Source organism: Notamacropus eugenii, chromosome 1 (assembly GCF_028372415.1).
Source record: "Notamacropus eugenii isolate mMacEug1 chromosome 1, mMacEug1.pri_v2, whole genome shotgun sequence".
Taxonomy (NCBI): Eukaryota; Metazoa; Chordata; class Mammalia; order Diprotodontia; family Macropodidae; genus Notamacropus; species Notamacropus eugenii.
Window position 1 is genome coordinate 235656515 of NC_092872.1, and position 15007 is coordinate 235671521.

The 15007-nt window shown below is 40.9% G+C and overlaps 1 protein-coding gene across 11 annotated transcripts in view; it reads right to left on the minus strand.

Annotated features, from left to right (window-relative positions):
• Window positions 1-15007, minus strand: part of ADK (adenosine kinase) — a 634537-nt gene that overhangs the window by 11808 nt on the left and 607722 nt on the right. For all 11 annotated transcript variants that reach the window (XM_072628114.1, XM_072628109.1, XM_072628112.1 and 8 more), the window contains one exon: window positions 6621-6707. In XM_072628114.1, coding sequence (XP_072484215.1) covers window positions 6621-6707 — 87 coding nt within the window. The remainder of the gene's footprint in view (window positions 1-6620; window positions 6708-15007) is intronic.

The window sequence follows — 15007 nt, forward strand, 5'->3', positions numbered from 1 at the left end:
TGGCATCTGAATGCAGATTTAAGCATACTTAAAAAAAAAAGATTACGCCTGCCATGGGAAGGTATGTATATCTCTCCAGGTCTGTGCTCAGAAAAATCTAAACCCTAAATAGTCTCAGACCGGATGGTACAGTGGCTGAGACTGTACAGGAGCAGGAAGTCAATTCAGAGTGAAGGTTCCCTGAGAAACCGCAGCTCAGCCGCAAATCGGTGATCATTCTGGTGCAAAATAAACAGCAATGGGCAAGTTGTCTAGGCTATGGTTGTGAGAACAGCAACTTAGAGTTTCCTGTCCTTTATGGTTAACAACTGAAAGCCAACTTGTGACACAAATACAGCTCAAGATATATCTATAAATGGAACTTTAAAAAAAAAATTTCATATTGGGCTTTTACTGCAAAGTTGCATGGGAGGAGTAGTCATTTATGGTGATGAGACTTCTGGCCCTTTAAAGGAAACACACACACACACACACACACACACACAACACAACATTCTTATTCAGGAAAAAAAGCTGAACAAGACAGGTTATCTTCCAACACACCTCTGTTATTCATATGATGTGAAATATTATCTCCCAACATATTCTTTGGATCACCAACAAAGTCTTAAACTAGTCTGGAAAACCCAATGACCAAGGAAAGCAGAATATATACAACTCTGGTACTGATGTTTGGCTTTTTTTTTTAAACCACAGACACCAATATAATAGATTGTTTAGTGTAAATCAATACATTTTTTGTTCAGTTGTTTCAGTCGCGTCCAGACTCTTTGTCACCTCATTTGGGGTTTTCTTGGTAAAGATACTGGAGTGGTTTGCCATTTCCTTCTCCAGCTCATTTTACAAATGAGGAAACTGGGGCAAATGACTGATGGTTAAATGACTTGCCCAGGGTCACACAGATAATAAGTGTCTGAGGCTGGATTCTGAACTTGCTGATTCCAGGCTGGGTGCTCCATCCACAGACCCAATGTGTGGTTAGTGCAAGGGGATAATTACTAACACAAAGTTTTGGCAGATGGAAAGAGGTGATGGTAAGTGTGCTGGTTTGGTTTAGGTACAAGTTCAACTAGAAGGCTAACAGAGCATGATAGTAACTGACCCAATACTGAAAACTGCATAGCAGCAGCTCCTAATTTATCATGTTAAGGCAATGGATGGATTTCTAGGATCGGCTGGAAAAGGGCACCAAAGAATGTCTAATGGAGCACTGTTCTGTCTTTCCAGCAGGCTGTTGCTAACATAGCAATTGTTCACTTGCCATTTATATGTTAGAGATGAAAAACAAAAAGTATTAATCCAAATTTTGTCTGTCAACATTAGCTGGATAACCCTGAGAAGAATAAATGGAGATGATTTTCTTACTTACTAGGCTTTAAGAGGTACAACCCACATCCTGGAAGTGTTAATAATTGTTGGTCTTTACTGGTATTAATTTAGTGAGCATGTTGTTAATTTCTGTTTGTTCTTAAAGCTGATAAGCAGGTTTCACTGCTGGTACTGTGTAGCTCAGAGGTAATATTTTATACCTCTTATATATGCTAATGATATAGTTATGTGTGAATGAATGAATGAAAAAGCATTTATTTTTAAGCCTTTCCTATGTGCCAGGCACTGTGTTAAACGCTGGGAATATAAAAATAAAAAGCAAGACAGTGTCTGGCCTTAAAGAGCTTATATTCTGACAAGAGAAGAAGAATGTGTACAAGGAGGGCTGTGTTGGGCTGGGAGGTCAGAGGGATGCTTCCTGCTTACTATTCCCAGATTTGGGAGAGGACAGCAGCCAAGGGAGGGGGAGTTGGATGGCTTGGAAGTGGGGCAGTTAGGACAGCTTTCCACAGTCAGGAAGTGAAGTGGATGACGGTGGGGGGGGTGGGGTGGCAGACCTCAGTTGGAGTCCTTGACTTATTGAGCTAAGGCAGCTGCCAGATTCAAAGTTGCCCATTGTTTTGTCCTGATTGGTCAGAACTTTTCAATATGAGAAAACAGACAACAGCAATACCTTCCTCTCAGGGTGACTGGGAAGCTTGCAAACCTTAAAAAAACCCCACATTAACGTGAGCTAATAATATTACAAGTTAACCAAGAGACAATGCTCCAAATGCTTCCTCGAGTTGGCCTCACGTGAGCCCCAGAATCACTATTTGCTGAGGTCTTTGAATGGGAACCTGAAGAAAAGAGAATGTTCATCAGGCAGAAGCTGGGGATCAGAGAGATGGATTAAGAAGAGTTTCCCCCATATATGGAGGATGACATAAATAAAGCAAAGCTGGAATGTGTTTAGGAACAAGGAGTATAATGAAAACAGTAGCATTAGTTGTGGTAATTATTGGCCAGGAATGCCCCACAAATGGAAAGTATACTGGCTGGCATTTGGCTCACATAATAACAGCAAGAAGAGTCAGCTAGCATATCTATTAAAACAATAGTGTTTTAGGGTTTGCAAAGTGCTGTACAAATGTTAGCTGATTTGGTCCTCACAGCAACCCTGGGAGGTGAGTGCTATTAGATGAGGAAACTGAGGCAGAGACAACTCAAGTGACATGCCCAGAAGGTGCATACATTTAGTAAAAAAAAAGTACAATGGATAAAGCATACATTTAGTTAATAGAAAAGTATTCTATGAGTAGCTAAACTAAGATGAGCTGTTATTACTGCAGCTACAAGATCTCAGACTCTCAGTGGTCTAGAGTTAAGTCCTAAGTAATATTTAGAGGTAATCTGAATTGGGGAATGAGAATACATGAATTTTAATGTCACAGTCCTACTCATACTAGTGAACTTCAGGAATTCCACTTATGTCATTTCATCTAGTTATATAACTAAACACAATCTTACAAAAATCAACATTTTTCAATTTGGTGACAAAGTTATGATATTCTTCAGTTCTGTTTTCACAGGAAACGTGGATCTATTTTTGCCTTTTTTGGGCTCTGATATCCCAATTGCTTTCGCCTTGCCTCTGGTACTTTCCATATGCCCAGGCCCCTAGAATGTTGGGCAGGTCCTCTCACCTGGCTTACTTCTGTCCAGTTGCTTCTGATGGAAGCCTTCCAGGATGCAGGACCCAACGAGGTGCAGAGGAGAAAGAAACACTAGGGTTTCCTCACCAATCTACTTGGGCTTCACAGAAACCAAAGTGAACCTTTTTTTTCACTGACCACCTTACTTCCCTCCCCATCTAAATTCCCAGGTTAACAAAAGCTGATGGGTATCTGAGCAGGATTAAACCAATCCTGTGTGGTTGGATTCTAGTCCTACTCTCCTCAGCAGCACAGCAAAAGGCTATGAGTGGCTTTTCCAGGTGTGAAGGAGCTGGGTCCTCCTTTCCCCTTTGCCACTGGTGTTTGGGGATGACTAGGATGCTCTAGAGAGCCAAGCCTTCATATTCTCAATAACCACTGCAACCTGTAACACTCTGGAAAGCCCTGTTCATGCAGAACAGATACCTGCCTTATTACTCAGGAAGAAAATTTTTGAGAAATGAATGGGATAAACTCATATAGATTTGTTTCCTCCTAGTATGGGGTAGTGGGGAAGCTAGGTGGCCCAGAGGATAGAGTGCTGGGCCTAAAGTCAGAAAGACTTAGCTTTCTGAGTTCAAATCTGGCCTCAGACACTTACTAGTTATGTGACCCTGGGCAAGTCACTTCACCCTGTTTGCCTCAGTTTCCTCATCTGTAAATGAGCTGGAGATGGAAATGACAGACCACTCCAGTATCTTTGCCAAGAAAACCTCACATGGGGTCATGAAGAATTGGGCACAATCAAAAAATACTGAACAGCAACAAAGTCTCAGGAAAGGGAGCTAAAGTGAGCAGATTATAAGTGCCCTCATAGGATCATAGGACCAAAGGCCTACAGTTGGAGGGGGCTGGGGGGTTATTTATTTTTAATTTTGTTTTTAAATTAAAAAAATTATTTTCATTTTAAAATTTGCAGTTATTTTTTTTTTCAGGGGACTTCAGAGGCCAAGAAATCCAATCTTCCTTTTTTCACAAATGAAACCAAAGGCCAGAGAAGTGATGTGACTTGGCTGACACCTGGTCCATGGTAGGTACTGAATATATGCTTGTTGGCTAAATGACCTAGAATTTCAATGTACATCCTCTGACTTTGGGGTAAGTGCTTGTTCCATGGTAACACAATGAAGGAGCTGGCTTTGGGAGCACAACAGAAGCCCTCTTTAGGTTCTAAGACTCTGTTCCACCTCTTTGCACACCAACATAATATCACAGTGGGGAAGCACGAGGCACAATTCTTGAGTCCAGGTATAAGCAAGCTCTATGTGTGTTTCCATGATGCCCTGAGGCCCAGGCCAGCAGTCTATCACAAGGACAGCTCATCCTCATTCCCTAAATTGAAGACTGTTCTAAAATTCTGTCCTGATCATTTTAACAAGAGGGAGTTGAATGCTGCTTTTTGGAGTAATTTTCATACGGTGGAAGGGTTAAGAGGATTTTCAAAAAGTATCAGTACTTTGAGACAGTGACTCCTGCTTTGCTCTCAACCCCAGGGAAATGCTTGGAGCTGGTCTGAGGCCTGCAGTGAAGCTGCCTTTTATCTTAGCAATGCCCTGTGCTGAGGCCCCAGGCCTTTCTCTTTGGCCGTAAGTGTAGGGCTGGGCACAGTCTGTCCTAGGCACCTTCATTCCACTCTGAAAGATGATCTGCAGTTCCTGTCCCCATCCCAACTGCTGCCATACAAAGTACAACTAAATCTTGTTAGATTAGCACAGGCTGATATTGACAGCCCAGTGGGAACATATTGATTGGGGCCCTTTTCTTGTTATTTGTTATGATTTTTCTTTTCAGTTTCATTTACTGGGCAGACTCAGGGGAAGAGATTTCACAGGGAACAATGACAGTGCCTGTCACCAAATGTTCTCAATGTTTTCATTTGTTACTATGGCAGTGACAAAGAGAGTTCGAAATGAAAAGGCAGACCTGCTGTGACAGAGCACAGCAGGCCAACAGGAAGGAATGTTCTTCTGACCTGGGAAATGAGGAGATCATCGAATTGTCTCCATTCCCCAGGGCAGACTCCTAGCCCTGGGGCTTCCAAGAGGGACCAGCTGGGAAAGGCCTAGGACTGTTCGGGTTGTCCAGGGATAGAGAGAGGACAAGCCTCCCACGGCCCTCGGCAGAGTGTGCTGGATGCTTTTACAAGTTCTATTTCATTTGATCCTCACAATAGTTCTGTGATGTAGGTGCTGTTATCCTCACATTATTGTTGAGGAAACTCAGGCAGACAGAGGTTAAGTGACTTGGCTAAGGTCACACAGCTAATATGTCTCTGAAGTTAGATATGAACTCCTGGGCCAGTAAGCTGTCTCTAAGGAACCAAGGAGGCATTACACATGATACCAACAGAAGCTGGATAGATCTGTCAAGTGTCCCTAGACTACTGGAATGGAATGACAGACTCAATTTTTGTTCATTTGGGACATTTACTTCTAAATCATACATGAAAGTCCTCGATGGTGCACACCCACTGCAGGGAATGGCTGACTTACTGCTCTCCCCCCGACCCCCCAGTCCCCACATTATGGTGTATCTGGTAGAAGCTAAGGAGGGGAGAGTGAGAAGAGAACACTGGCATTGCTAGGAGGAGGTGGCGCCTACAGCCATAATCCCAAATGTGGTCCAAATGCACTTGACCCAAATTGATGGGGGAAAGGGATGTGTACGATGGCAATCCTCCTGCAATTCTACCACAAGCTCTTACTGCAGATGACAGGTAATATAGGCAGGTGATCTCTTCCTTGTGGCCAGGACTGGGGTCACTAGCCAAGGACTGAACGCTATTAGTTCTATAATGGCCTAGCAGCAAGCTGTAGCTCAAATATCAATTTGGCTTTGTGCTTGCCTAGTCCTCTGGGATGCTACCAGACAGAAACAAAGGTCAGGATGGACCCCTCCAGGCCACTGCTTAGTGATCTGGAGCTTCCCAATGTATTCCACTACAAAGAATTTAGGATCATCACAAGAACCTTTGAACCAGATTGTAGATTAATCTAGCTCATCACACCCAAATCTCCCAATAGTCTGTCTTTCCTTTTTTCCCCCAAACATGCTTTCAAAAACAATTAAGTCCTCATAAGCACTGCCAATTCTTATTGAGCCTGAATCAGTCTAAAGTTTAACCCTTCATGGTAGAGTAAACACCAAACTATTGTGTTGGAAACAGATGTTCTACCCAAATGACATAATCAAAAGACATCACCCTCACTTATTAGCATACTGTTTAATATTCACCACAACCTGTTTTAAAGAACAACAATGTGTTAACATTTAAGCCTGGAGGGATCTGAATACACTATATACTGTATTTGATGCAGCTTGTTTATGCAACATTCTGACAGATACAATTAATCTCGTGAAAATGACCTGGGTAGAGCATAATAGCAAATTATCTTTAAAGTCATACCACACATTTTCCCTGCAATAACAAGCACCTCATAAAATCCACAACAACACAAGTGAATGGTGAGAACATTAAAAGTTACTTAAAAGAAGAAACTGAAATTCATTAAATTCATAATTCTGAGAAGGCAATAGAGATGAGGGTTAAAGAAAACATTTAAATTCCAGATAAGTATAAAATAAATGATTCTGTACCTCCAACAAAGGCATCTCCAGCTCCATTGGTGTCAACTATTTCACTCTGGTCTTGATCCAGGACAGGGAAAACGCTGACTTCATTCGCTGCAAAAGGAGCCAAAGAAAAGCAGGTGAATTCTCCATGTAACACATGCTACAAAACTAACCAGTGGAAGTTAGAGCTCCTCTAACACGCTGGGAAGAAAGAGTGCACAGAGGAGCCCCTGAAAATCAGAGACAGAACAGTCTACACGCAGTGCTCTTCTACAGAACAAAATGCCAATTCAATGCAATTCACCAACCATTTATAAAGGACCTACAAGATGCAAGGCACTGGGCTGGGAGCTAAGACATACACACACACACACACACACACATACATACATGTATACATATATAGATATATAGGCATATAGATATATGAAATCGTTCTTTCAATCAAGGATTGTACATTCTCTTGGGGTGCAGAGGGAACAGCATATAAACACATAATTACAAAACATATAAAAAGAAAATACAAAATATTCTGGCTAGAAGTACTGCCAGTTGAGCCTCATTTGGAAGATGGTTGCTGACTTGAACCTCTAGGTAGTTAGGAATTATAAGAAGTAGAGGTGAGAAGGAAATGCATTCCAGGTATGGAGGACAACCTGTGGAAAACTTGGAGATGTGGGATGTAATGTCATGTATAGAGAATAACAGATCAGTGTGGCTAGTGTGTGTGTCTGGAGGGACGATATGGAATGAAGCCTGGCAAACAGAGGTTTGAATCATATTCTGAAAAGCTTTAAAAATGCCAAGGACTTTAGGACGCCACCCTGGGCATGAGTTGTCCTGATTGGCAAGGAAATGAAAACTCACCAACCCTGTGGCATCTATCCAATGTGGATTTCTTGCCATCTGCTCTGCAGCACCCCATCAAGAACAGCAACCCTCCTGATTGATCAGAAACTCCATAAATCGTTCTTGCCCTACTCAACTTTGGAATTCTACCTACAGGCCAAGCTGTCTTGATGGGCAAGTGAGTGAAAACTCACCCTAACCTGTTACATTTCACCAGATTTTGCTTCAATCAATTAATAATCAAAATTTATGTTAAATATCTATTATGTGACAAAGACAAATTGATAAAATCCCTATCATTACATTCTAATGGAAGAGATAAAATGTACATCTATAGGTTTATACATCACAAAAACTAGATAACCTTGGAAGGAGAAGTACTAGAAGCTGAGGGGACACTGAAAGGCCAAATGGTGAAACTGGCTTTTGATTTGCATTTCGAAGGAAAATAGTGATTCGAAGAGATGGAGGCTAGGAGAGAAGGTTTTTCATGCCTGGAGGCAGCCACGACAAAAGTCTATAGATGAGAGATGGCATGTAATGTGTATCAGGTGTGAGGAACACCAAGGGGGCCTCAGTTAGAGCTGAGAAGGCATGATAGGGACAGGGTCAGAATGTCTTTAAGGAGAAGACAGGGGTGTATTTGATCCTAAAAATGCCAGCATACCACTGGAGTTTATACAATAAAGGGGTTCCATGGTCAGATATGTGCTTTAGAAAAATCTCCCTAGTGGCAGTGAAGAGGCTCCATTAGAACAAGCAGAGACTTTAGGCAGGGAGAGCAATTAGGAAGCTATTGAAATAGTCCAGGCAGGAGATAGTGAGGATCTGTCTGATCCAAGCCAGTGGCCCTGTCAGTTGTTTTGGAGGTAGATACAACAAGATCTGGCAATTTACTCTTAGGAGAGCGAGGGAAGAGTTGAACTCAGGTGAACGGAAGGACACTGGTGCACTCAACAGAAATAGGAAAGTTAGGAAGAGGAATGAGTATCAGGGGAAATAGACAAGCTGAGCTTGAGACCTGTAGAAGACATCCAGGTAGAGCTGTCCAGCTGGCAGGTGATAATGTGGTGCTGAAAATTAGAAAAGAGATGATGGCAGGAATACAGATAAGTATCCTTTGCATAGAGATGATGGTAGAACGCATGAGAGCCAATGTGTTTGTTCCGTGACAGATGAAATAAAGAGAAAGGAGAAGAAAGCCTAGAATAGAGCCTTGTAAACCCATGCAGAAGGTGTGAGGCTGAGAAGAAATGGTTGAACAGGCAGAAGAACTAGGAGACAACAGTGTCAGGAACACTTGAGAGGAGAGGGTTATCAACAGTGCAGAAATCAGCAAAGAGGCTAAGAGGGATAAGTGAGAAAATGTCACTGAATTTAGCGATTATTAGCCTTAGGAAAATTTCATTTGAGTGGTAAAGGTTAGAAGGTAGACTGAAAAAGGCTGAGAAATGGCAGGGAATAAGAAAGGAGGGATGCTGAGTGTAGATGACTTCTTCCAAGGGTTTGGCTATGAAAAAGAAGAAAATTATAAAACAACTGCTTCAAAATAGGACAGGATTTAGTGAAGAATTTTTTTAAGGATAGGAGATGTGTTTTTAAGTAGCAGGAGGGATGGAGTTAGTAGGTAACAAGAAACCAAAGATAAGAGGGAAAGAGGAGATCATATAATGGGAATCACCCAGAGGGGGATATAGAGGGAATGAGTACATCAAAGACACAGAAACAAAGAGGAAAATCATGTTTGTGTGGACTCTAAGTCTGGTTGCTTCCCTAATAATTACATCTTTAAGTTCAGGAAATAAAGTTAAAGCACTGGGCATCTAAAACATACAATTAATAAGAACTAGGTACTTTCCTGCAAGAAAAATATATCCATAAGGAAAACAGAATTATAGGTTGGTCATAGTACTCTTTATCAGTGGTGAGAGTCTTAACTAGTTTATAAAGACACAAATATTATTCTTTTTAAAAGTTATCTGACAACTGGTGGAAAGCGAAAGCTACAATTGAACTCATGTTCAGCTTTCTCACTCCTTTAAGATGTGGTATAAACAAAAATAACAGCAATGATCTTCTTCTCACCAAAGAGATTTCCCCATGCATGCGGATGCCAGCCTTGGAAAATTTTACTTGTCAAGAGAAGAGAACTGCATCTGGAGAAACACCAAACTGCCAAAGAACAGGACAACTCCCCTTTCCTAGGGTGTGGTGCTGCTAGATTCATAAATCTAGACCAAGCTCACCATGTTCCTGCAATGCCTAAGAACACAGAGGGTGGCTGTAAGTCTAAAGAAACAGTAACCCATACTACCCTTTGCCAGTTGCTTCTAATGCATTCTAAGTGCCTTCAACAAGAGGCAAAACACAGAAATATTAGGGAATGAAGACCATGTTAGATCAGAAGTTTGATACTTGTAAATGGTCCCTTCTTTCCTCTCCCTGCTAGAAGACTGTCTTACTTCACAGCATAACTCAAAGTCTCTCTCTTATGCAATGTAAGGTCTCTCATGATCTTCTCAGTTGTTAGCACTCCTTTCCTGTGGAAATTATTCTGTATAAATCTCCTGTGTATAATGGATTATTATTTTTGTATATTATTTCTATTACTATAATGCCTTTTGTATATTATTTTGTATAATCCTCTTGTGTATAATTCCACATCCAGAACACCTTTATATTTTGTCTTCTTCCACTAGAATGTAAGCTCCTTAAGGGTATGGACAGTCTTGTTTGCTTTATTTGTATCCCCACTGCTTAGCACAGTGCCTGACACTAAGTCATAATAGTATACAAATGCACTATTTCTTATATTTAGTTAACCTGTGTATTTGTTGTATCCCCTAAGTAGAGTAAGGTCTGAAAGGCAAGGAATATTTAATTTTTGTCTATTCCATTTTTGTCTGTGTATTCCTAGCAGTTGGTAAAGTGCCTTGCACATAGTGAAAGGGTTTGGACTTTCACTGACAGAAATAACTCCCTGGAAGAGGAAATTCCCTCTACCAATGCAGGTTTGCACCTTTTCTTTTTTTTTTTTTTTTCTGGGTAATTAATCATCAGTTTATTGGTTAGACCAGGTGATAAGCAATAAATTGATGGTCAGTGGTTCCTCTTTGTAACCAAAGACACCTAATGGAGACACTGAATGTCTTAAATAGGCATTGAATGGGCATGAAAGAGAATGCCCCTTCAGGAGAAATCAACCCTGATTGGTGAACAATTAATAAGGGAGTGGACTTTTAAATGAGGAGGTGGGCTAACAATCTTCATCTCCTCTTACTGAGAACATGGCTTGATCAGGGGATTCAGCCACCTCCAGCAATCTTGATAGAGGAGTCCATCTTCACCCAGACCTCTCTGGTTTGTTTTCTCCTCCATGAGCTGGGTCACCCTAAATTTCCATGAGGAAGGGATGTACCAGGGCATAGACTTGATGCTTTGGGGTTGGAATTCACCTCGATTAGATTCTGTGTATACTCTAACAGAAGTACAATTTCCTAGTTCGGTAGTCTTGCCCAAGATCAAGTAGCATGTTCCCCAAGGATCTGGGCAATCTTAATTTATCAGCCTTGTCCTTCAGAGACTGGCTTCAGAGAGGAGAGAGAAAGAGAGAGAGAAGAGAAATACAGAGACCTACAGGGGCTGATCCCTGAAGGAGGAAATAAAAAGAAAAAGCTTTTTAAATAATTGATTACTAATATAATAGAACAATAAATTTCCTCAATAGAAATTGATGCTTTCATGAGATACCAAGAATTATTAGATTCTTTCTTGAGCTTCAAGCTGGATGCTCACACATATATCAAGCTTCATATGTTTATAACAGAATTTATATTCTCCTCCCTTTCTGCAAATCCTGTTCCTTCCAACTTTCCTCTTTTCTTTTGAAAACCTTTTGTTTGTGTAAGTTGGCAACTCTTGAGTCATCTTTGATTCCTCTGTCCCTATTCCTCATACATCCAATTAATTGTCAAGTCTTGTCAGATCTATAAAAGTCAATCAACAAACATTTTATTAAGTGCCTGCTATATTTCAGGCCCTTTGCCAAGTACCATGGATACAAAAAGAGGCAAAAGACAGCCCCTACCCTCATGGAGCTTATAGTCTAATGGAGACAACATGCGAATAAATACATATAAAGCGAGCTAAATAAATGCACCTTTTCTACAACATAAGTCTTAGAATTGTTCAGAGAACTAAGGGGTTAAGCAATTTGTGGCCTTGGAACTCAGGAGGGAAGTGAAGCCTGTAATACAGATTTGGAAGTCATTTGTCTAGAGAAGATAAGAGAGACTGTGAGAACTGATGTGATCACCAAGAGAATGTATGGAGAGAAGCTCTAGAGCAGTCAGTAAGCACTTATTAAATGCCTACTGTGTGCCAGGCATTGTGCTAAGTACTGGGGATCCACAAAGAGGTAAAAATCAGTCCCTGACCTCAAGGAGCTCACAATCTGATGGGGGAGGATAACAGGCAAACAAAGGTCTGGGAGACAGTGTGGAGGACAGGCCTGAGATGGAGACACCAACTGGGAGGCCATATTACTGATCAAGATAAGAAGTGAAGAAGTGGTGGCTGCCAGTAGAGAAAAGTGATCCCATGCAAGGCATGCTGGAGAGGGAGATTCAACACAGCATGGCGACTGAACAAGTGTGTGGGGTGAGGGAGAGCGAGGACGGCTCCAGGAGAGGGAGTGGGGGAAAAGATGGAGGAACTCCTGAAAGAACTTTGGAAGAGGAGGGATCTTCTGGGAAAAGGTGATGAGTTTTGTTTTGAATATGTTGAGTCTGACATGCTCAATTCAGCTTAAAATGGTAGGTTAACATTGGTAAAGTACAACCTCCCTCAACCCTCCTGCCTCCTAAAAAAGTTGCCCACCCTTTCTTAGGGAATGAAGTTTAAACTCTTCAGCTTAGAACTCAAAACCCTCAATGATGTGGCCCATACTTATCATTCCCTATTACTTCTGTACATGAATCCTACACTTGGCCAGACTGGACTTATTTTCTAAACATGACCCACACTTTTAACATCTTTGTGCCTGGAATGAGTTCTCCTCTCATTCTAGCCTTCTAAAGCCTTCTCACTTTTCCTAGTCTGGTTCAAATGTCAGCTCCTTCATGAAGCATTCTTTCTACAGGATGGGATCTCTCCTTCATCCATCTGAGCTCATCGATCTAAACATCACATTCTGCTCAGGATTACCTTGACTTACAGATTTGCCTCTTGTCTCCTACTAGACTACAAGCTTCATACAGGCCAAATTGTGCCCTGTGTATCTTTGAATTTCTCACAGCACAGTAGTTTCTAATTCAGTTCAACATGTATTTAATGCCTACGAGGCCTGGGGATACAGAGACAAAAAAGAGACAATCTCTCCCCACAGGGAGCCTATAGACTACACTTACCAGGTACTCAATCAATGTTATAGTAAACTGAATATGGAGGATGGAGTAGGAATAACAAAAAAATGACTCCATGGTTTTCTATGTAAAGTACTACAAATTGCTGGTGCTATTTCCAAAAAGGTAGTTTATAGAAAAGGAAATCCAGCTAAGAGTTCTGAAGAACATGTTATTTCCCTTTCCCAGTTCTAGATCTCTGAAGTTTACTCAAAGATGATATAATATACTCCCCTTTCCTTTCCTTGGATAGGCAAGGGGACACTGTGAGTACAGAACATTGTATATACTTTCAGACACAGTTGGTGTTTCTTGGCTTTGCTTAAGTATTTTTCTTTAATGGAGGAGAAAGCTCCCTGTTTGGGCTAGTCATGGATGGTACTGAGAAATCAATATGATGTTTAAAAAAAAGTTGTCAGTGAATAAGGCATTAATTAAAAAAAATATTCAAAATCTGATTACTACCATATCCTGAAAAAATTATACTTATTATAGTATAATTATGATACTGTGAGAAATTTCAGTTTAAACCACCAAAAGAGGTTAACAGTCAGATGCCTTTGTCACATGACAGCTCAAGACCACCTACTCCTCTGACCCCTAATGTGTACCACAGGTTTTGATTGTTTAAGGGCTTTGGAAAAAAAATGAAATCCTAGCTGAAATCTCCTACCCTAGAGAAGCGAACGTGGCCTTAAGGGGTTTGTGTGTCATACAGTGCCAGTAAAACGAAATCTCTCACCCCCAAACCCTGAAAACCAACGGAGCAAGTAGGCCAAGGGTCCTGATTGTCATTGACCTTGCTGTTTCAGAGCCAGCTGCCATTTTTATTTATCATTCTGAAAGCTTATGCAAGAATGAGTCATTATGCAAGTATTTGAAAAATCGGACAGCAGCTCTTTTGGGCAGGAAATCCACTGTGTGGCTATTTTTAGATAACAAATATTTTCAACGTGAATAAATTCCAACCTAGTACACTCCTCCACGGAAACATTTCTAGATGCAACTGTGCTACACATATACATTCTGAAAAATATAATGGAAAGGTGATTTCATAGAGGCCTTACAACATGACAGTAGTTTATCATAACTATGAAGAAATCTTTAGGATTTCAGAAGAGCTGAGGACAGTCCTTTCCGAACTTTGGACCTAGCCTTCAAAAGCATATAATTCAGAATATGGCTGCCAGTTGATATAGGTGGGATTCACTCTTCATTGGTTGGAAATGAGAGATCCAGGTTCCAGTTCTAGCTCTCCTGTGACCTTGGACAGGTCATTTAATTTCTCTGGGCCTCAGTATCTTCCTCTGTAAAATAAGGGTTCTAGAAAATCTGTAAGGTCCCTTCCAACTCTAATATTCATTGGTTTGATGAAAAAACCGACGTCATATAGTTCTCACCACCTGTGACCTTTCACATAAATTATCTCCTGTTTAAAACAACCTCATGGAGGTGGGTAGTCAGCTATGATTATGCTCACTTTAAGGACGGGGAAATTGAGGCTCAAGGAAATTAAATGACTAGCTACACACCACCAAACTAGAACCTGGCAGAGAAAGCATTTTAGCTCTGGCTCCAAGGGTTAGAAGAATGGCACAGACTATTATTTTTTCTCCTTTTCTTCTTTCTGTCTCTGTCTTTTCCTCTCTGTCGGTATCACAGCCACTTCCTAATGACTAACCCGGCCACCCTGAATCTTCCCTTGTAACCTATCAGTAATCAAACAGAACAAATCAACACACAATACACGCCCCATTGAGCACTTCTCTGTGGAGAGGTGGGAAACATTCTTTCTTATTAGTCCTCTGAGGTCGCAACTGGTTGTTGCAGTGATCAGATGTCTGAGAGCTTGGAGTATTTTTCCTTTTGTGTGTGGGAAGGACTACATTTAAAAAAGGCTCCTCTTTGTTATTTTCTAAACCATGTATTTTTTAAAAATTCATTTTTGGTACTCAAGTTTTAATCAGAAGAATGATGAAGCAGGACAGGGGAGGTTTGGAAACATAACAACAGGTTTTACAATGACCATTTACAAACATTTTAAGAGGTCATTTCCCAATAGTGAACGTGTCTCTACTGGGGTCACTTAGTAAACCCAAAGCAAAGGTTTAAAATCTGATCAAAGTAGGAAGCCCTCTTCTTTAAATCTACAATGTGAAA